Source organism: Andrographis paniculata, unplaced genomic scaffold (genome assembly GCF_009805555.1).
Source record: "Andrographis paniculata isolate CXL003 unplaced genomic scaffold, ASM980555v1 Contig78END, whole genome shotgun sequence".
Lineage (NCBI taxonomy): Eukaryota > Viridiplantae > Streptophyta > Magnoliopsida > Lamiales > Acanthaceae > Andrographis > Andrographis paniculata.
Window position 1 is genome coordinate 4,202,292 of NW_026137615.1, and position 18,594 is coordinate 4,220,885.

General features: G+C 40.6%; 6 protein-coding genes across 10 annotated transcripts; 3 read left to right on the forward strand and 3 right to left on the reverse strand.

Annotated features, from left to right (window-relative positions):
- The first annotated feature begins 129 nt into the window (after positions 1 to 129).
- LOC127239740 (F-box protein PP2-A15-like) lies at positions 130 to 4,450 on the forward strand. 2 transcript variants are annotated; one of them, XM_051258030.1, is made up of 4 exons: positions 130 to 644; positions 1,289 to 1,407; positions 2,865 to 3,341; positions 3,479 to 4,450. In XM_051258030.1, the coding sequence occupies exons 1-3, from the start codon at positions 333 to 335 to the stop codon at positions 3,328 to 3,330; spliced, it is 897 nt and encodes a 298-aa protein (XP_051113987.1). In that variant the 5' UTR covers positions 130 to 332; the 3' UTR covers positions 3,331 to 3,341; positions 3,479 to 4,450. The 2 variants fall into 2 exon arrangements, with proteins under 2 accessions (XP_051113987.1, XP_051113986.1); XM_051258029.1 differs by having other exon boundaries at positions 2,865 to 4,450.
- On the reverse strand, positions 4,292 to 6,541 carry LOC127239737 (embryonic protein DC-8-like). Its single transcript, XM_051258024.1, has 3 exons — positions 5,149 to 6,541; positions 5,001 to 5,065; positions 4,292 to 4,833 (listed from the first exon to the last, which is right to left on the reverse strand). The coding sequence occupies exons 1-3, from the start codon at positions 6,514 to 6,516 to the stop codon at positions 4,464 to 4,466; spliced, it is 1,803 nt and encodes a 600-aa protein (XP_051113981.1). The 5' UTR covers positions 6,517 to 6,541; the 3' UTR covers positions 4,292 to 4,463.
- A 360-nt stretch (positions 6,542 to 6,901) lies between these two features.
- LOC127239739 (GDSL esterase/lipase At3g53100-like) lies at positions 6,902 to 8,767 on the reverse strand. Its single transcript, XM_051258028.1, has 5 exons — positions 8,506 to 8,767; positions 8,134 to 8,264; positions 7,818 to 8,048; positions 7,453 to 7,708; positions 6,902 to 7,125 (listed from the first exon to the last, which is right to left on the reverse strand). The coding sequence occupies exons 1-5, from the start codon at positions 8,765 to 8,767 to the stop codon at positions 6,929 to 6,931; spliced, it is 1,077 nt and encodes a 358-aa protein (XP_051113985.1). The 3' UTR covers positions 6,902 to 6,928.
- Positions 8,768 to 8,792: 25 nt separating this feature from the next.
- On the reverse strand, positions 8,793 to 12,751 carry LOC127239738 (aspartic proteinase 36-like). 3 transcript variants are annotated; one of them, XM_051258027.1, is made up of 11 exons: positions 11,992 to 12,751; positions 11,209 to 11,338; positions 10,847 to 11,097; positions 10,562 to 10,740; positions 10,109 to 10,188; positions 9,936 to 10,009; positions 9,721 to 9,817; positions 9,546 to 9,612; positions 9,393 to 9,464; positions 9,184 to 9,304; positions 8,793 to 8,915 (listed from the first exon to the last, which is right to left on the reverse strand). In XM_051258027.1, exons 1-11 carry the CDS (start codon positions 12,246 to 12,248, stop codon positions 8,870 to 8,872), a joined length of 1,374 nt encoding a protein of 457 aa, XP_051113984.1. In that variant the 5' UTR covers positions 12,249 to 12,751; the 3' UTR covers positions 8,793 to 8,869. The 3 variants fall into 3 exon arrangements, with proteins under 3 accessions (XP_051113984.1, XP_051113982.1, XP_051113983.1); XM_051258025.1 differs by having other exon boundaries at positions 10,109 to 10,271; positions 10,513 to 10,740; positions 11,992 to 12,740; XM_051258026.1 differs by lacking the exon at positions 8,793 to 8,915 and having other exon boundaries at positions 8,970 to 9,304; positions 10,109 to 10,271; positions 10,513 to 10,740; positions 11,992 to 12,569.
- LOC127239742 (uncharacterized) lies at positions 12,726 to 15,169 on the forward strand. Its single transcript, XM_051258031.1, has 3 exons — positions 12,726 to 13,001; positions 13,886 to 14,222; positions 14,620 to 15,169. The coding sequence occupies exons 1-3, from the start codon at positions 12,781 to 12,783 to the stop codon at positions 14,722 to 14,724; spliced, it is 663 nt and encodes a 220-aa protein (XP_051113988.1). The 5' UTR covers positions 12,726 to 12,780; the 3' UTR covers positions 14,725 to 15,169.
- Positions 15,170 to 16,467: 1,298 nt separating this feature from the next.
- On the forward strand, positions 16,468 to 18,440 carry LOC127239594 (protein RGF1 INDUCIBLE TRANSCRIPTION FACTOR 1-like). Of its 2 annotated transcripts, none has more exons than XM_051257811.1 (4): positions 16,468 to 16,607; positions 16,731 to 16,913; positions 17,223 to 17,438; positions 18,154 to 18,440. In XM_051257811.1, exons 1-4 carry the CDS (start codon positions 16,605 to 16,607, stop codon positions 18,331 to 18,333), a joined length of 582 nt encoding a protein of 193 aa, XP_051113768.1. In that variant the 5' UTR covers positions 16,468 to 16,604; the 3' UTR covers positions 18,334 to 18,440. The 2 variants fall into 2 exon arrangements, with proteins under 2 accessions (XP_051113768.1, XP_051113769.1); XM_051257812.1 differs by having other exon boundaries at positions 18,161 to 18,440.
- Positions 18,441 to 18,594: the final 154 nt, after the last annotated feature.

The window sequence follows — 18,594 nt, forward strand, 5'->3', positions numbered from 1 at the left end:
ATCCAAACTCCCAAACAAACACACCCTTAGTGTATGTAAGAAGTGACATTTTACATTTTACATTTTACATTTGATAGTTTTGATATGATGTGATATGTATGTATGTATGTATTTTAGTTGACACAGCAGGTCAGGTCAGGTCAGGATCTGGAGTTTTTAGATATGCTTAAGAAAAGAAAACCACAGAGGTCTCGGAGTCAGAAAACAAAGGCAATGGCGGAGCGCTGCTGGTCCGCGCGCAATCTCGATTAGTTCTCCACCTTTCTCCTCCGCCGGAATATTCTCTACTCGGTAGCCGCTGGAAAAGGATTCTTCATTCGCGGTTGTATTGTATGGGGGCGTCGCTGTCGAATTTGACCGAGAACGGGCCGGGCAACGGCGGGCCGGGCCTGGGGGACATACCGGAGGATCTCGTCACGCTCGTGTTCCGCTACCTAACGCCACCGGAGATATGCAAATTGGCGCGCCTCAACAGCGCATTCCACGGCGCCGCTTCGTCAGACGCGGTTTGGGAATCCAAGCTTCCGTCTAATTACCACCAGCTGCTCGATTTCCTCTCGCAATCCGACGTCTATCAACGCCTCTGTAAGAAGGATATCTTCGCACTCCTTTCCCGCCCCCTTCCGTTCGACGACGGAAACAAGGCACGTTAATTTCCGATGCATCTCTGGCTAGTTTTTGTTCATATATATATATATATATCTGTAATATATACATAATTTTTGGTTTCTCTTTTTGTAACATTTTGTGCGTCGATGCTTTGATTATCTTCCTCCATGATTCAATCAGTTGATTTAGGTTTATTTGCCCTGTTGAAATTTGTCTGGCTTTGTTTTTGGTTTTTCTTTACTTCTTAACTCTGTTCAAATTAGGTTTTAGCTCTGAATATTCACTTTATCTATAATTTTGGGTAACACGATTTGAAGTTGGTGGATTAATTCTTTCTTATTGATTAAATTGCATCCATTGAATGAATTCTGCTAAGTTGTTGTTCTTAGCTCTAACCATAGTTGGTTGCAGAGCCTGTAGGTTATCTAAATGAATCATAATATTGCCTTAGAAGGTGCAAATTCTTACAGCTGTTGTTTATTTAGTGTTGGCATTTAGCACGGTCAGATTTTGGATCTGTTTAAGAAATTGTTAGTGTTCTTATCTTTTGGAATGGTTTAAGCTTCCAAACTATGTTTGGGATGAGATATGCAGTACATTTGAAAGTATCTGAAGTTTTCATTTGATTCGATTTTTGTAAATTTGGTTTTAAGTTTTCACTTCAATGGGGGTATTGCAGGTGGTATGGGTGGACAAATTTACTGGGAGAGTTTGCATGTGTATATCTGCAAAGGCAATGGCAATAACTGGCATCGATGACAGAAGGTATTGGAATTGGGTTCCGACGGAGGAGTCAAGGTTAGTATTTTGATCCTCCCGGCATTTGGACAACTCTATGAAATGATATCTGAATCAATCAACTGTTTTCCATGTGATCATGCTTTTTATCAATTTCTTTTGTTATTTTTTGTGTTTAAACTTGATAATGATTTTGTTGGCAGCGTCTACAATCATCTTTCGACAGAAGTTTTTGTAGTTTTCGAATGTTTTGGAAATAGTAAAAAGGTGGGTATTTGACGTGATGTTTTCTAAGAGAAAATAGCTTTGCGATGCATTGGTGTGATGGTTTTTGAAAAAACTACCGTTAATGGATAGTGATAAAACTTTCAAATATGTGTATGTAAGAAGAGGCGAATCGATGTGGGAAGGATGTTGTCTTGAAATAAGTTGGTTTTCATTCTTATTACATGAATCCGAGATAGTCTAGTCGATTCATGTGTCTCTGTATAAATTTGTTTGCCTGTATTCTAGTTTTTCTTTATACCTTTGGAAATGATTTTTTGCTAATAAAACAAGCTTTGGTGTTTGAGGCCTTAAAAGCCTCTCCTTTCCACACTTTTATTACGTCTATTCACTCCCCAGAAGAAAATTCTATTGGTGCTGGTCCTTTAAGATATAAAAATTTGCACGTTCTTGCGTTTAATTGATTAAATTTAAGGAAAGGGATACATGAATCTTGTATGGGTTAAGATCTTCAAGCAGACAATACTTATTTATCATATTAAGCATATACTCTATGAAAAAAATGAGCAACCATGCCGTGAGAATGGCAAATTTTGAGGAGATGATATGTACAAATTCTTTTTACTTTTATGCGGGAATTTTTACTAATAGTTTGGCGGGACATTCTTCCATTAGTGCTGGAACACATTTCTTGATCGATATTTCTAAGTTGAAATGCTATTTGTTCATTGTTTTTATGGACGTGTCACAGACGTCAGACATGATTCAATACCTTTGGGGGATGCACTTGTTTTCTATTATTTAGTCGTATATATATGAAATAAAGAAGATAGAAAACTTCTACATCTGAACAAAAACTATGACTATTGTGTAAGATTGAGGAATTCTCTAAATGCCCTTCTATTCATTTTCTTACATAATTATGCTTGCCATGTTTTGCTTATTAGTTACTCCCTCCGTTCCATATCTATCTATCCGTTTGCTTTTTGCATCGAGTTTTAGAAATATTAGCATTATATTGAGACGTAGTAGAATAAAGATAAAAAGACTAAACTAACCTTATTATGGACGGACCAAAATGGAAAAATGGATAATTTGTTAAATGAAAGTATTCCCTATGTTGAACTAATTCTTTGGTACCAGATTTGCTTGCTTGTGATATAAACTTGGATAATTCTTCGATAAACATTCTTTTCCCGTATTAATTTTTTCGTTATACAATTATAAGTGATTGCTGCTCAACTTGGATAAAAACTTTTGCACCCGATCTTTATATTCCTCCATTCTTGCAGATTTAACGTCGTCGCCTATTTGCAGCAAATTTGGTGGTTCGAAGTCGACGGTGTGGTGAAATTCCCTTTCCCGCCCGATATATATACACTGTCGTTCAGGACTCATCTGGGTAGATTCTCCCGACGACTCGGCCGCCGCGTCTCCAATTTCGATCACACCCACGGATGGGACATCAAACCCGTGCGGTTCGAACTGTCCACTTCGGATGGGCAACAAGCAACGACGGAGTGCTTGTTGGACGATACAAAACACAACGATGCCACGAGTTATAAACGCGGCTGTTGGATAGATTACGAGGTCGGCGAGTTCGTCGTCACGGAATCGAACCACGAAACTGAGGTTAGATTCTACATGAAACAGATTGATTGTACGCATTCGAAAGGCGGCCTCTGCGTCGACTCGGTTTCGATCATTCCGATCGAACTGAGAGAACGCCGGAGACGAAGAGGAGGCTCTCTTAAGTAAAAAACAAACAAGTATGATCTCTATATACTCCTCTTTTACTTTTTTATTTTTTTGCTGCAGATAGACAATACACACACACAAATTCTACCTGCCTATTTATTATTATATCGTAAGTTATTTCTGAAATGTGTTTTTGCAATTGATTCAGTTCTCTTTCTCACACAAATGTTTTTGTCCAAATCCTGCTGAAGATATGCCTCTATATATATATATATTATTGATTTTATTTTAAATTAAACATGGGTTTGTAGATCATCATGTCTGTAATATTTTCAGTTTGTCTGGAATTCTTGAAATATGATTATGACTTTGAGGGTAAATATTTGGAGAAAATGTGAATTTTGTGTGATGTTTGATGGCAATTAGTATTAGTTTTGGTGGGGGTAGGTGGTGTAGGTGTAGGCATGTAACACGCACGCACGTTTATTTGCTAAGTAATTAAATACTATTTTGTCATTATATTATGGATCATTACACTGCTCCTAAATATTTTCTGTCTCATAAAGTTGTGTCGTATCTTCATTTGTTGATTTAATTGATGGTTCGGTGGTTCCCCTTTTGACTCTAAAATGTCACTTCATATTATACATAAAATCTATTGCCTTTGGTTTAGTCAAAATTTTAGACATTTGTAATTATTACATGCTATTATAAATATTGTTTGAATATACATACGATGTCTCATCTATTCTCGTCTGTTATATTTAAAAATATTGATTTTTTATTTTATAAAAATAATTATATATTGATATTAAAATGTTTTTAAATTTTATTTATTCATAAAATTTTATTTTTTCTAATGTATACATAAGTTTTTGTTTTTTCGTAAATACACGGACACTATGCCGTGCATAATCCAGGCTTGCATTGGGCCTAGAATTTGCAATATCAGCCCAATGTATAAATTTTGAGGCCCAGCCCATTGTATAATAATTCCATTGTGGTTATTTCTTCCCGCATCTATCAAAACGTTTATTCTATATATACCATTCTGGGAAATTCATGCCAAACAAGTCATCGCTTGAAATTACACACACAACCCGAGAACCCTGTCAAACAAGTGAAACAACGACGAGTACAACAACAGTAAAAAAAGAAAGCTTCGGGTCCGGGTCCGGGTCACACCTCCCGAATCACATCTTCCCGGGGCGCCGATCCAGCCGTACACGTGTCACGCCCTCCTCATCCATCCTTCCCACGTCGTTAAATGTCTGCCCCGTCATCTGGTCCGCCTCCTTGAACACCTCCGCCGCCGCTCCCGCCGGCGTCTCCTCCACCTTCACCACCACCGGTATCCCCTCCTCGTCCACCGACATCCTCATCCCCGCCTTCGCCTCCCCGGCGCCGCCGTACGACACCCGCCGGTCCTCCCCCCTCACCTCCGCCGCCGCTTCCTGCTGCTGCTGCGGCGTCAGCTTCCCTTTAATGGCGTCCTTCACGCTCCCCAACGCGCCGAAAATCCCTCCGCCGGCACCTTCGCCGCCGCCGATCTCATCTCTCTCCCTAAATTTTTTGAAACATATATATATATATTTTATTGATACACAAAAAAATCCTTACAAGGTTTCCAATTTTTTTTTAATTATTATTTTATAGACATATATATATTAAATTTTTTAAAAATAAATAGGAAATTGCTAAAGAAAATAGAAGAGGGGAATTAAAATTACCTTCCTTGGATTTTCATCTCCTCCAAATTCCTCCGCGCTTCTTCCTTCGTTTCTTCGAACTTCTCCTGCATCACAGAAATCAAATAATTAGTCCTTTTCATGCTACGAATCTCTATAAATCTGAATCTGAAGCTCCAGTAATTCCAACCATGGCGGATTCCGTCGTCTCCGCCGTTTTCTCCTTCGTCTCCTCTTTCTTCCCCGTCAGAAACTCCATCGTCCTCTTCGCTGCGTCCGCCGCCGTGTCCTTCAGTCCGGCGATCTTCTCCGCCGCCGTATCCTTCCCTTCCTTAGTTTTCTCAACAGTGTAATCTTTGTACTCTCCGGCCTTCGCCGCCGCCTGATTCGCCTTCTCCGCCGTGTAGTCCTTCGTCTCCGCCGCGGTTTCCATGGCGGAATCCTTGGTCTGCCTCGCCTTCTCCGCCGTAGCATCGGCGGTTTCTCTTCCTTTAGTCGCCGCATAGTCTTTGTACTCCCCAGCTTTTCCGACGACGGCGTCTTTCGCTTGTCTCGCCTTCTCCGCCGCCACATCGGCGGTTTCTCTGCTTTTCTCGGCGGCGTAATCTTTGTACTCACCTGCCTTCCCCACGGCGGCGTCCTTAGCCTGCTTCGCCTTCTCCGCCGCAGCACCGACGGTTTCGCTCCCCTTCTCGGCGGCGTAATCTTTGTACTCCGCAGCTTTTCCGACGACTGTGTCCTTCGCCTGCTTCGTCTTCTCCGCCGCAGCGCCGGCGGTTTCGCTCCCCTTCTCGGCGGCGTAGTCTTTGTACTCAACCGCCTTCCCCGCGGTGGCGTCCTTAGCCTGTTTCGCCTTCTCCGCCGCAGATTCGGCGGTTTCTCTCCCCTTCACGGCGGCGTAATCTCCATACTCGCTCGCCTTCCCCGCGGCGGCGTCCTTAGCTTGCTTCGTCTTCTCCGCCGCAGATTCGGCGGTTTCTCTCCCCTTCACGGCGGCGGCGTCCTTAGCCTGTTTCGCCTTCTCCGCCGCTGTATCGGCGGTTTCTCTCCCCTTAACGGCGGCGTAGTCTCCGTACTCACTTGCCTTCCCGGCGGCGGCGTCCTTAGCCTGCTTCGTCTTCTCAGCCGCAGTACCGACGGTTTCTCTCCCCTTCTCTGCGGCGGCGTCCGCCGCCTGTTTCGCCTTCTCCGCCGCAGACTCGGCGGTTTCTCTCCCCTTCACGGCGGCGTCCTTTCCCTGTTTCCCCTCCTCCGCCGCCCAAATCTTCTTCGCGGCAGCTTCTCTCTCCGCCGCCGCTCTCTGCACAGCTTCCTCCGCTGTCTCTGCACTTTTTCCGGCGTACCCTTCCGACTTCCCCATTACAGCATCTTTAGCCTGCCCAACCGTCCTCATCAAGCTACCAATAACGCCGGGAGACTTCTCCTCACTCCGCACCTCCCTCCCCTCGCCGGACTTCCCCGCCGCCTCCCTTTCCCGGTTAACCTGACTGAGCTCCTCCGCCGCAGCTCTCGCGGCGGCCTCCGCCCTCTTCTGTCTATCCGGCTGCATCGACGCCATCAAAAAATCACACTCCGCAAACAAACCAAACCAAAACACAAACACAAAGCACAATTTCCTCCTAAACCCCAAATCTCAATCCTCAAATTTCCAGACGATCATATCAATGGGAATATCCGGTGAAAGGATTTAGCTATATAAGCCGATCAAAAGCTCCTCGCCAGCGACACCTGTAGACACAAAATCATGTGGGCTTCCCAGACAGCGCCACGTGGCAGCACGCATGCTCCCCTGCTTGCCACCTACAGAGTCTGCGGATAAAGCTAAATGGAAGCTTCTAGCCTGGAAGGTAGGTCATTCTAATGGGACATCTTTTGCATAAACCAAATCGATATTTCATTGCAAAGAATATTATCACTACTACAATATAAATACGTCTCTTACAGGAATGCATTGGAGACTGTGCCCTGATTTAGTTAAAGATAAGCTGATAACCTTGTTCCAGCAGTTTGTTTGCCAGTTCCTCGTTAGCTGCTTCTGAGGGATGAAAGCCGTCCCAGAACACATACTCCGTGGCATTCCGACATGTCCCCAATGACAACTTATTGCACAGAAATGATGTCTCGATCAAACCCGTCCCACAACAAGCTTTTCTTGATTCTGCAAATCCTGGAAGAAGATACCTCAAGATTCATGAGCTTAGAACCACATTAGTGTTTTTATATATAAATCATGCTTGTTTTTGGTAAATATCTAGCTCACATTGCTTAAATTTACAAACATACATCATTAATTATATACTCCCTCATTGCTATTAATTATATATGTAACTAAATTCATTTATGGAGTGATAAAAAACTTTATTAATATTATATAGGCTTTCAGCATGTTTTTCTATGTGCAATGTGGATTCACTTAATGATCTGTTTCCTTAATAGTTGAGTTTCTTTAAGTTTTGATGTGAAATGGTCATTTAATAATAGTTTTGAATATTACCATCGTCAGCAGGGTCTGATATCATGTCGAGGAGAGGGTTGTAGACGTCGAAAATGACCAGTTTGAGTCCCGGGAGCTCGGCTTTAACTCGCCGGGAAGCAGCATGCAGTTTCTCGTTAAATGCCACAGCATCTTGGTTCAGGCGTGTGACGCAATGGTCGCTGCCCTGCCCGAATATTGTAATGGCTGCAGGCAGGCAGCCAATGGGCGGGAGGCTCGTGACGCCGACTCTTCGGGCTCCCAGGTTGTAGAGATTCTGTCAAGAATGTTCCATGCTTGGCTGCGGCATTACACATCCAAGATGGAAAAGAACATAAAAGGAAAAAAAGAATTAAGTATGAGTTAGGAACTTTGGTAATTCTGACCTGGATGAAGCAGGAGAAGGATTTGATCAGAATGTCTGAGAATTGGTCGTGAGACAGAGATCTGACAAGAGGGTTGATGTAATAATTCTGGATGTAATCACTGCTCCCTGTGCTGACCACATGGATCCCTTGTGAGATTATGGTGTCAGCCTTGTCCTGTCCCACAAAATCCACAACTTGTCTTTGCCAGTCCCTGTAATATTCCAGCTGTTTTGGCAGTGACAAAGCTCCCTGCTAACAGGCAATTATAATTCAGGTCAGTGTTTTTAACCATTCTTTCATGTCTTGAACATGTTATTTGGTGTGCAATACTTGCATAAAGATGTGCTGTTTGGTCGTAATAACCAGATCCAGCTGAGGCAAAATTTGCACCATTGATCAAGTCCACTCCTTTGGCTTCTTTGCTGAGGTAGGCTGGTGGGTAGGAACTGAATCCCAGGTACTCAGCTGTGTACAAACATTAATAAGACTTATCTCACTATATAGCATGTAAATTATAATTCGGCAACACATAATTTTTATTAATATAATATAAATAAGACAAATGAGAGTATAGTTAATCTCCGAACATGATATATATCCATACGCTACATATTATAGGTATTAATAGACATCACTCACATGCTATGTTATTTGAACCTAAACATATATATATATTGGGCCAATATTGAAGTTATATAATGTTTACCAATGAAGTCAGTAGCTAGCTTTCCATTGCAGAACCTGCCGGTAGGTTTATGGGCAGCAAAGTCTCTGCCATAAGGAGGGAAGTCAGCTTTGATCAAGGTCAACAATTTGTTATTGTTGCCCACATCAACCACCGAGTCCCCAAAGATGCAAAGGGCAGGGACTATAGGGTCTCCATCAACCTTTACTGATGACATTAACACCATGGAAGCTGCAAGAAACACACCAAATTTGCAGCAGCAGGATCTTGACATCTTCTTCATTTCCTAAAACTCCCTGCATTTGATGCCAAAAGTAGTTTCCCAAGTTGGGCTTTTGTTCCCATCTAGTGATGATTGTGGCAGCAATGAGTGGGAAATACATCATTACTGTGTTAGGTTTTGGTCTGCCATGTGTGACTGTGAGCCACCACTTGGGTGCCACCAACAAGCCAAGAATTATTCATAAATATAAAAATAAAAATAATAATAATAAAATAATGATTGGGTTATAACACAGGTGGATCAAAATATTCTACATTAAGGATACATAAACCGAAAGTTAACATGCCATTCTAGACTGGGCTGCTTATAGAAACAGATGTGAACTTAGAAGCATAATAGAAATAGGTAAAAAGGCAGAAAGAATAAATGGGAATTTGTGGAAAATTTAATCTTACAAAAGCAAAGGCAATACTAACAGCAAAAGAGGCATTGCATTGGAGAGATTGGTGAAGGATGAGCTTGAGCTCACACTCAGCTGTCCAGCATTCACATACTCGTCCTTACCGGAAGTTATTGATACATTCACCGGCATCGAGCCTAAGAAAGAGGAAATAGTCGTGTAGAAGGATCAGGCTTTGTGATGTGAGATTGAAAAGGAAGTGAGCGGCGAAGAACATGAACTTACAGTCGTAGTCTTCCCATCCTAATCGTTGATGATCCAAATCGTATACGAAGATTTTATCTTTGAGAACAAGATCTGCACGTTCAAAATTTATGTAATGATATGCAGCAGCAATGCTATCAATAACTGAGATGGATCTTGGAGAGGGAAACTAACCTCCCAAAATTGTTGCACCTTCGTTCTCAACTCGGATAAAACCCATGCACCACATTGAATCGCCGTCCTAAGAAAACCAAAGCCAATTCAAAGTTTTGTAAATCAAGGAGCATAGTTGTCAGAGTAGTTTTGTAGAATGCCAAAGAAATCATTCATTAGATAGGTGGAGGCTCACCAGATATCCCATGTGCACCAGGTAGTCAGCAGGTTTTAAAACCATGGAAGCGCTCCCAGCAAAATTGAAAGCAACAGATGGAAATACGTCGCCTATGCTGTTTACAGAACAGAAAGTAATCTAGGTTATTATAGACAACACACCCCTTTGAGAAATTGTTTTTAGTCCAGAATAGCTCATCCATACATGATTAAATTATGATATGAGTAACAGACCTTTTCGAGAGGAGATAGCATTGACTCTCTTTATGCATGATCGGTTTTGCCGATGAAGAAACGGAAGCAGTTATCTGCGGAGCAAGTAAAGCCTCAGGAAACGAATTACAATAGATGCTGTTAATTCACAAGGTCCGGGGGGTTGTAGGTGTGATACTGGTTGATATACTTACAGCAGCAACAAAAGGATCATAAGCCTCTTCGACAAGGTATGCCAAAGTGGTTCCAGAATCAACAATGGTTCCTCGGTTTCCTGAAGTTGAAAATACTGATTGATCAATAGGTAACAGCTGCCCATTGACGGAAATGCTCTGCAGATATAAGTTATAATGGGGCCTGAAAGATTAGAAACAAGGCAACCTTGAATCAATACCTGATGCTTCCATATCTACAGGTTTCTCAATGCCAATTCATAGGAGCAAAAGCAATAGTATGTAAGTTCTCATTGTTTTCTTTAGTTAAGGCGGTCTAATGGAAATAATGTGGCCTATACATGCTCAAAAGAGAGCCTAGAAGTCTAAAAAATCAACTTAGGCAAACATTAGAAGACATTTAATATGTTGCGAAAAGAACGTACTGCGAAGGAACAAGAGGAGTATAAACTATGCCTGGACTCAATATCTCACCAAGCACAAGTACACCTCCACCACCGCTCTCTCCTTTTAAGCAATGGGAAAATATTTTAGGTGTTATCCCATGCGACGACAATTGTGATATCACTGAGAGGCCCTGCTGTCCAAATCCGAATATCCCATCCACTGCGCGGTCTGATTTGGTCAAGTCACCAAACAGTGATGTGCTGCACCTGTTGCCAAATTCAATTTAGAGTCTGTAAAGATATGTTCTTGCATTTGAATTTGAATCCTATTTAGGTATCATGTCAAAAAATAGCAGCTGCACGAATAACTTACCCAAAAACAACAGAAGCAGAAGAGTTGGATATTAATGAAGTACCCGCAATCGTATCAAAATAAAGCATATCAGATGCATAAAATCCCGAAGTGCCGCTTCCATCTCCATACTGGAATGAGTACCCACAGTGATTGCTCTCAGTAGAGCATTCAGCAGATGAAACTTGAACTATGGAAGAGCACATATTATCCGAGCATGAAATAGGTGAAACAGTTGATGATGCAGCAACATTGAAAAAGTTTAGGGGCATCTGAAAACATAAATGGGATCAATATAGCTTTGAAGTAACTTGAATTAAGATTTAAGAATCAGATGATCAAACCAACACGGAAAATTGAAAGGATAAAGAGGAAGAACGTACTCCTAATCCACTATTTTGTGGGCAATCGTTGCACGAACTGCATGCAACCCACAAGATGTCACTCCCCGTGTCGATTTGCACATTGAACTCTTGTGGTGGAGATCCCAATCGTACCTTGGTATAATAAAGCCTACAAGTCGAGCGCCAAGGATTATCGTCTGGAATTGAACCATTCTATGTATTGCTTTAGTAAATCACAACCAATGCTTCTATATGAAGTGAGAGGGTATCATTACCAAAACCTATGTCAAAGAAGTTCCATATTTCCAAATTACAAATTCTTCTGTAAAATAAATCTTCCTCCATTAGAATGCCTAGCATCGTATCCAATTCCTATTTTTCACTAAAAATATTTTCAAATCCAACACATAAATTTTGACATCCTTGAAACACAGCCTTTCAGATACTCAGCATTGCAGCTCAACCAATAACCTCATAGAGGAAAATATCTAAATGAAATAAAAGAATCAAGTATTCAGTGCATCAAAGTCCGGAGAACTGATGTTTCAACGAGACTTTAACATCTGGCAATTAGTATCTTACAGGATTAAATCTTTGGAGCTTTCAAGCAGCAAATTACGAAGTACAACCAATAGCTTATTAAACTTCGCATTATTTGCAGCCCTTAACAAATTCAATTAGGCAAAAACAAGCAAAGGATCTCGTAAATTCATCCGTAAGCTATCAACAGCACAAAACACAAAAACAAAAGCTAATAGTTGCAGAAGAAACATATAAAAAAATTAAGAATAGTCTGAATTTTCACTGATGGAAAGGAATTACCCAACAGAATAGGGATCAGATGTACCCCCAACCGGAAAATCCACTATGCCGCCGGCGAAACTCTGCAAAATTCGAGCGTGCCTAGCACGGTCTCGAGCCTTAATCACTTCCAACTCCACCTTCTCCCCCACCGGAAAGGCTCTCTCCAGCGTCAGAACTCCTTGAATTCTGCCGCCTACAATCGATGCAGACACCACAACCACTGTCGCCAGTACAACCGCGGCCGCCGCCGCCACCAAAACTCCACCGCCAGCCATAAAACCACTCTCGAACAACGCGCGGCTTCAATCCGAACCAAGCAGCAGCGAATGCACAGTCACCGGAAACATACAATCAAACCTCCATGTAAAAGTGAAATATTAACCGCCTTTTTCCTTCCATCCAATTTCGATTTCAAAAAGGAAACCACCAACACTGACGAAAGCAATCCGCAAATGCAAAAATCAGCAACCGGTAGAGATTTGGGAGAAAGGCTTCCGATCACATTACAAATTGCAGAAAAAGTAGCTCCAAATTCCAGAGCAGTTCAAGCTGAAAGCTTCATAAACTGATTCGAATCTAATTTATAATTAATTCGCAGGAAATTAGCGAAAAGCAGTCAAGTGTCGGAAGACCTGTCTGAGGGGCAAAATCGGTATTTCGCTTTGGCATTTTAATTCGCCGTTGAATTCGAATTACCTGTGCCTGTAAATCGGCCACGTAGATACGTCAGCTATTTATATAGTCGTTGGCTCACACCCAGCAAACGACGTCGTTTCGTCGATTTTGTCCCATTTCGGGCTGTCGGCCATGGCGGTTGTCTCCGCAGCGAGGAAAATTCTCTCTTCTTCTTCGGCGCCGTTGATTCGGAGATCGGTGATCGCCGGGGAACATGGCGGTTTGGTTGCGTATTCAACTTCTTCTCAGAATTCTAATAAGAAATTGAAGGAAGATCGTCTGGCCTCCGTTGTTGACGCCGTCAACGACCGTAAACTCCCGCCGGAGCTCCGTGGACAGCGTAACAACGTCAGGTGATACTTTACGACTCCTGCATAGTTCCAATTTTTCTTCTATGGGGAAACTTGTTTATGTTTAATTCTATAATTTGGATTGTTCTGGTAATTTACAGTTCAAATTTTGTAATATAGGCAAAAGTTTAAAAATTGTTTCTGGTTTGATGATGCGATTCGTTTGTCGTGTATGATCGAATGCCTAATTTTGCCCAAAATCAGTCAATTTTTCACACGGACTGCATTGGTATGATTAGCATTGAGTTTGAATTTTATGACAATCTCTATCTTGTTTTATCTAAGAAATAAATCTCATTGAGCTGAACTTAGTTGAGAAGTCGTTTTCAAATTGCAGTTTGGAGCCATGGAACTGGTGCAAAACGTTTATCTGGCTTCTTTTGATTCAAAACGTTTGGTACATCACAAAGGATTATACTCTAATCTCCATTGATAGTTTGAATTGAAACAAGAGTTGAGTGTGCATTTGGTGTAAATTTTTAGCCTGTTTGATTGATAATCCTTTATTTCTTTATGCTTAATGGAAGGAGTTCATACTATTCAATGATAATGAGAGAACCAAATTCATTTTGAGAACTTCCTAATCTTTGTCCGGCTGTCTCGGCTTAACAACTCGAATCCGGCTTACGGTTCCTATTAGCTTAATAAGTCGACTAAATCGTGAATAGGTTGGAGTAGGGTAGTGCTACTTTTCAGAAGGGTTGTGTTGTTCGGCACTCTGCCGGCAACATCTTCTGTATGTTTTAGTTCACATTGTCTTAAGTTTTCTATGTTGCTTGCATAGTACCTAATAATGCTATGGTTCTTGCTTAAAATCATATGTTCTTGATAATAACTCCTGCTCGGTGGATTTCGAATTGAATCTAATCTTTCTTGCCGTTCTCCAGATCAGAAACCGACATTATAAACGTTGTTGAGCAGCGAGTATGGCACGCAATGGAAGAAGGCCAATTCGAAAACTTGCCCGGGAAAGGGAAGCCATTGGACCTCAACAGTAACCCTCATGCCGACCCTGCGGAAGACACATTGTATCGAATCCTCAACAAGAACGGGTGCGCGCCAGAGTGGGTCGAACTCAACAAAGAGATACGGAACAACATTTCTACGTGGCGATCAAACCTCACGAAAGCATGGATGGATTGTAAATCCATGTGCGAGGATGACCCCAAATGGCTCAAGCTTTCGGACGCATTAAAACTCCAACTCCGGGATCTAAACAACAAGGTATCCTGACCTTCCAATTTTTCTTTTCCCCCACAAATCTCAATATCCGTTGCTTGAGCTCGACTGACTCGTTAGACTCAAACTCGAGTTCAAGCTCAAAATTTATGTTTATAATATATATAAACATATAATTATGTTCATAATTTAGTATAATAAAATATTCAAATTTTATTAATAAATTTAAGTTTTGATATAAAAAAAATTATTTATTATATTAATATATAAAATGATATAAATATACCATTACTAATGAGTCAATCGAGGTGCCAGTGAGCCAAGTTCGAATTCGGCTCGTTTATAAAAATAATAATTTTTGAGCTCAAATTCATTTATTTTTTAGTCGAACTTGACTACTTGGTTCATTCAATAGCTCTAATTCTGTCCATTGCCTTTACAGGTATTCCGATACAATCTCATCGTCCCCTCCGGCCGCCAAATGTTCGGATTCAAGTGGGAGAAGGAGATTGATCGGCTCAAAGCTCAACTTCAGAAGGAAACATAAACAAGAGGTTCTTTTTCTTGTCATTCTTTTCTATATATTAGATAGAACACAAATTTATAAATTAGTTCGTCGGTTCGGTTTGATTCGATTCGACCCTATAGTAAATGGGCGTCAATTAGGATATTCGGGCCCATAAAAGAGATTGGCTTGTGCCAAATTATTTAGCCCCAATAACATTGGAATTTGGTATAATTGGCAAAAGCTTTTTTGTAGTTTTTATTTAAATATTGGAAGGTAAGGTAACCAAACTACTCCCCTTTTGGCATTGCTTTTGTTTCCGTTCATCACGGAAAGACTTATCCCTTATTGTGAAGAAGTACCCACGCAAAAGGCATCTTTGCCCTCAATTTCTTGCCTCATTAATACATCCGCCTTCACATGTAACAAGGGTTGTGTCCGAGTTGGCGCAAGACTCTACTTGTGAATTCAAAATGCCCTTATGTTTTTTTGGTTTTGTTTATCATACAGATCTTTTCTAGTGTGATTTTATCTTACTGGCGTAATTTACACGTTATTTTACGTCTATACAGTAGCCTTGTATGTTATTTCATTGGCCTTTGAAGACTTATCGAGTGTGCGGTCGATAATTACTATTTTATATTTTTAACAAAGACAGAGTGTTTGTTTTGTGTTTTGGTTTGAATTTATTTATTTATTTTTTTTGTGTGTGTTATAGAAAATTGTATAGATAATATAAAAATGATGACATGTATATAGTATATTAATTAATTTGAAAAAATATGTTGGAAATTTTTTTAGAAAAGAAACAAGCCATAGGATACAACACATTATATATTGTGGGTAAAAATTAAAATATGTATGTAGTAGAGAATGTGTGTTGCCTGAAGAGGACAAGATTCAAACATAAGAAGATTGGAAATGGTTAAGAATCCTTCTTACAGTAGAGTGACTTGGAGGGTCAACCATATCTATTATTAACAAAGATTTAGGGGCTGTTTCTTTGGCTTTTCAAAAGCCTATCATAAAATTTTAATATTTATTTTGAATATAATTTTAAAATATTTGAATACATATTTTTAATTAATTTTCAAATCAAGTACTATACCTCAATTCATAAATTAATATTTTTCTCGTTAACTATAAAAATAATAATCAATTCACGGGTTTTAAATTAAGTTGGAGAGAAATGATTCACATTCATTTTTATGAACACTTCCATGAATGTTAAATCCCCATAGGTTACTCTGTCATAATTCAATTTCCCGGAAATTTTAAATTCAACGGAGGTAATTAATTTAATTTATTATGCCCTTATTTAATACGCCCTATGTTCCCACTCCAAAACATATAGGCGATTAATTAAACCAATTAAATTCCACACATACCCCGGACCACCCGCGCATGTCCCGGCGCAAAAAGAGGGGTATTTCAGTCATTCAATAAATCAAAAAAGAATTTTGCTGGGTTGACATATATTTACGTAATCCGCCCTCCATGCTGTGGGGCCCACTAAGAGGGGGCGTCCCACGTAAGAAAAGCACCTACGGCGACGAAAACGACGCCGTATGGCGTAGTATAGTGGCCGACCCCTTAATGCGTTACGTACAGGCGCAAACTAAGATCCAAAATCCTATAGCGTAAGCGCCAAACCCTTCCCATCCCCATCCTCATCTGACGGTCGAGATTCATCCTCAGCCACCTCATTTGATCGTGGCCGTTGGTTGGGGTTGATGTAGACCCTGCGCCCCCACCTCTTAGCCTAGGTGTAGTTTTCTTGTGGAATTCAAAGTTGTTTGGTTGTTTAGGTTAGGCCTCTCTCTCTCTCTTTCTCTCTCTCTCTGCCTATCTCTCAGTCGCTCTCTCTCTCTCTCTCTCTCTCCCCACGGTTCCATCACCATTGGAGGAATCTCAATTTGAGGATGGTAATGTGACTATTTGGATTCTGGACTTGTTTTGTTTGGATTGTTTTTTTGTGTGCAGTTGTTGGTTCTGATTGGATGGTGAATGATGGTGTTAGTTTGGTTTGGTTTGGGGATTTTGATCAGGAGGAGACAATGCTGGTGCCGCCATGGCTGGAGAGGCTGCTGAACACCGCCTTTTTTACCGTCTGCAGGACGCACGGAGACGCTGCGAGGAGTGAGTGCAATATGTACTGCTTGGATTGCAATGGCGACGCCTTCTGCTTCTATTGCCGCGCCTCGCAGCACAAGGATCATCAAGTGATTCAGGTCGGTTGAAATTGATCAATTCTGTGATTTTGAGATTTTTGTTAGTCTGAATGAATTGATGAAATCTCGCGACGCGTAGAATTGCCGCAATCGATTAGTATCATCAGTAGCCGTCGATGAATGAATGCAATGTATTGCTGGTCAATCAACATTGTAGCTGAAACTTCGCACTGGCGTAGCGTTACGACAAATTTGGGGTTTCTTGTGGATTCCGCCCTGCATTGCGATTGCGGAAAGCATTTTTCTTGAATTCACCGATTTGAATCGATAAATTCTTCATTTTTTTTTTTAAATTTTATTTTTGGTTAGATACGGCGATCTTCGTATCACGATGTGGTGAGAGTATCGGAGATCCAGAAGGTTCTAGACATCAGCGGCGTGCAGACGTACGTGATAAACAGCGCAAGAGTGTTGTTCCTCAACGAAAGGCCTCAGCCAAAGGGAGGGAAAACTGCATCTCGTGCCTGCGAGATTTGTGGCAGAAGCCTCTTGGATTCATTTCGTTTCTGCTCATTGGGATGCAAGGTTAGCAATTCATCTCACAATCTGCTAATTCAACACATCTTTGACACAATTTTGAAATTAGTCAATCCGCCATTGTTGTAGACTGTAGAAGGTTAGCAATCAATCTCACAATCTGCTAATTCAACGTATTTTTACACAATTTTGAAATTAGTCAATCCGCCATTGTTGTAGGCTGTAAAAGGTTAGCAATTAACCTCACAATCTGCTAATTCAACGCATTTTTGACACAATTTGAAATTAGTCAATCCGCCATTGTTGTAGGCTGTAACAAACCAAATGCTAAGGTTGAAATGGCTCAATCTGAAAAAACAAAATGCAATGCATCAATCATACCCACATTACTGCTTTGGGAATAGTTTAAACATACAGTGGGCTTACTTTTCGTTTAGGTAATCTCTAATTTTGATGGAATTTGGGAATGAGGTTGATGAAATTTGTTTCGTGGTGACTACACATTGATAAAGAATGAATGACCTGTATGTCAAGAAATGGATACAGCTGATAAACCCTCTCTTTCTCTCTCTCAATCACCATCCTTTTCATGAGCATAACCAACTAATGGCAATCATTATCATCTTTTTAAAATTTGTTGTGTATTGTATGCATCATTATCATCTCCATAATTTTCTTTTGCCCAATTAAACATAATGTGCTGATTGGTTGTTTTCTTTTCTTTTCTTTTTTTTTTAATAATTATTTTAACAAATGGTTATAGCTTGTAGGAGTCAAGAGGAATGGAGATGCAAATTCCTCCATGGATGAAGGAATTTCGAGGAGAGAGGAAGAGATTCTTGAAGGTATAATACAGCAAGACATTAGCCCATCAACACCACCCCCACCACCCAGTGCAAGAAGAAGAAAGGGTATTCCTCAAAGGGCACCTTTCAGGTCTTGATTTTCATTACCCCACCTCAATTTATCTAATTTTAGCCTTTTCTTATCATGATTTAAATTTTGGGGTAATTGCTCCCATATAAAAAAAAAAAAAAAAAAAGAAAGAAATTACAGATCACATTATTGCATTTGGTTTGGGGGAATGTGTGGCATAAAAAGAAAATACCCATAAAGCATAAGGAGGGTTCTTAAAGGGTTCTTTTTTTTTTTTTTTTTACCTCATTGGTTTGTACAAAAATAAAATGAATTTCTCTCTTGTGGA

Excerpts from the sequence above, each read along its gene's own strand:
- LOC127239739 (XM_051258028.1), bottom strand. The coding sequence starts at position 8,767 with ATGAAGAAGATGTCAAGATCCTGCTGCTGCAAATTTGGTGTGTTTCTT. Across the intron at positions 8,265-8,505 it reads GCTAGCTACTGACTTCATTG|CTGAGTACCTGGGATTCAGT; the intron begins GTAAACATTATA and ends GTTTGTACACAG. Across the intron at positions 7,709-7,817 it reads CCTTCTCCTGCTTCATCCAG|AATCTCTACAACCTGGGAGC; the intron begins GTCAGAATTACC and ends CATTCTTGACAG.
- LOC127239738 (XM_051258025.1), bottom strand. The coding sequence starts at position 12,248 with ATGGCTGGCGGTGGAGTTTTGGTGGCGGCGGCGGCCGCGGTTGTACTG. Across the intron at positions 11,339-11,991 it reads TCTGATCCCTATTCTGTTGG|GCTTTATTATACCAAGGTAC; the intron begins GTAATTCCTTTC and ends CTCGACTTGTAG. Across the intron at positions 10,741-10,846 it reads TCTGCTTCTGTTGTTTTTGG|GTGCAGCACATCACTGTTTG; the intron begins GTAAGTTATTCG and ends ATTTGGCAACAG.
- LOC127239742 (XM_051258031.1), top strand. The coding sequence starts at position 12,781 with ATGGCGGTTGTCTCCGCAGCGAGGAAAATTCTCTCTTCTTCTTCGGCG. Across the intron at positions 13,002-13,885 it reads GGACAGCGTAACAACGTCAG|ATCAGAAACCGACATTATAA; the intron begins GTGATACTTTAC and ends GCCGTTCTCCAG. Across the intron at positions 14,223-14,619 it reads TCCGGGATCTAAACAACAAG|GTATTCCGATACAATCTCAT; the intron begins GTATCCTGACCT and ends TTGCCTTTACAG.
- LOC127239737 (XM_051258024.1), bottom strand. The coding sequence starts at position 6,516 with ATGGCGTCGATGCAGCCGGATAGACAGAAGAGGGCGGAGGCCGCCGCG. Across the intron at positions 5,066-5,148 it reads AGACGACGGAATCCGCCATG|GAGAAGTTCGAAGAAACGAA; the intron begins GTTGGAATTACT and ends TCTGTGATGCAG. Across the intron at positions 4,834-5,000 it reads GAGATGAAAATCCAAGGAAG|GGAGAGAGATGAGATCGGCG; the intron begins GTAATTTTAATT and ends CAAAAAATTTAG.
- LOC127239594 (XM_051257811.1), top strand. Across the intron at positions 16,914-17,222 it reads AGGATCATCAAGTGATTCAG|ATACGGCGATCTTCGTATCA; the intron begins GTCGGTTGAAAT and ends ATTTTTGGTTAG. Across the intron at positions 17,439-18,153 it reads TCTGCTCATTGGGATGCAAG|CTTGTAGGAGTCAAGAGGAA; the intron begins GTTAGCAATTCA and ends AAATGGTTATAG.
- LOC127239740 (XM_051258029.1), top strand. The coding sequence starts at position 333 with ATGGGGGCGTCGCTGTCGAATTTGACCGAGAACGGGCCGGGCAACGGC. Across the intron at positions 645-1,288 it reads CGTTCGACGACGGAAACAAG|GTGGTATGGGTGGACAAATT; the intron begins GCACGTTAATTT and ends GGGGTATTGCAG. Across the intron at positions 1,408-2,864 it reads GTTCCGACGGAGGAGTCAAG|ATTTAACGTCGTCGCCTATT; the intron begins GTTAGTATTTTG and ends CCATTCTTGCAG.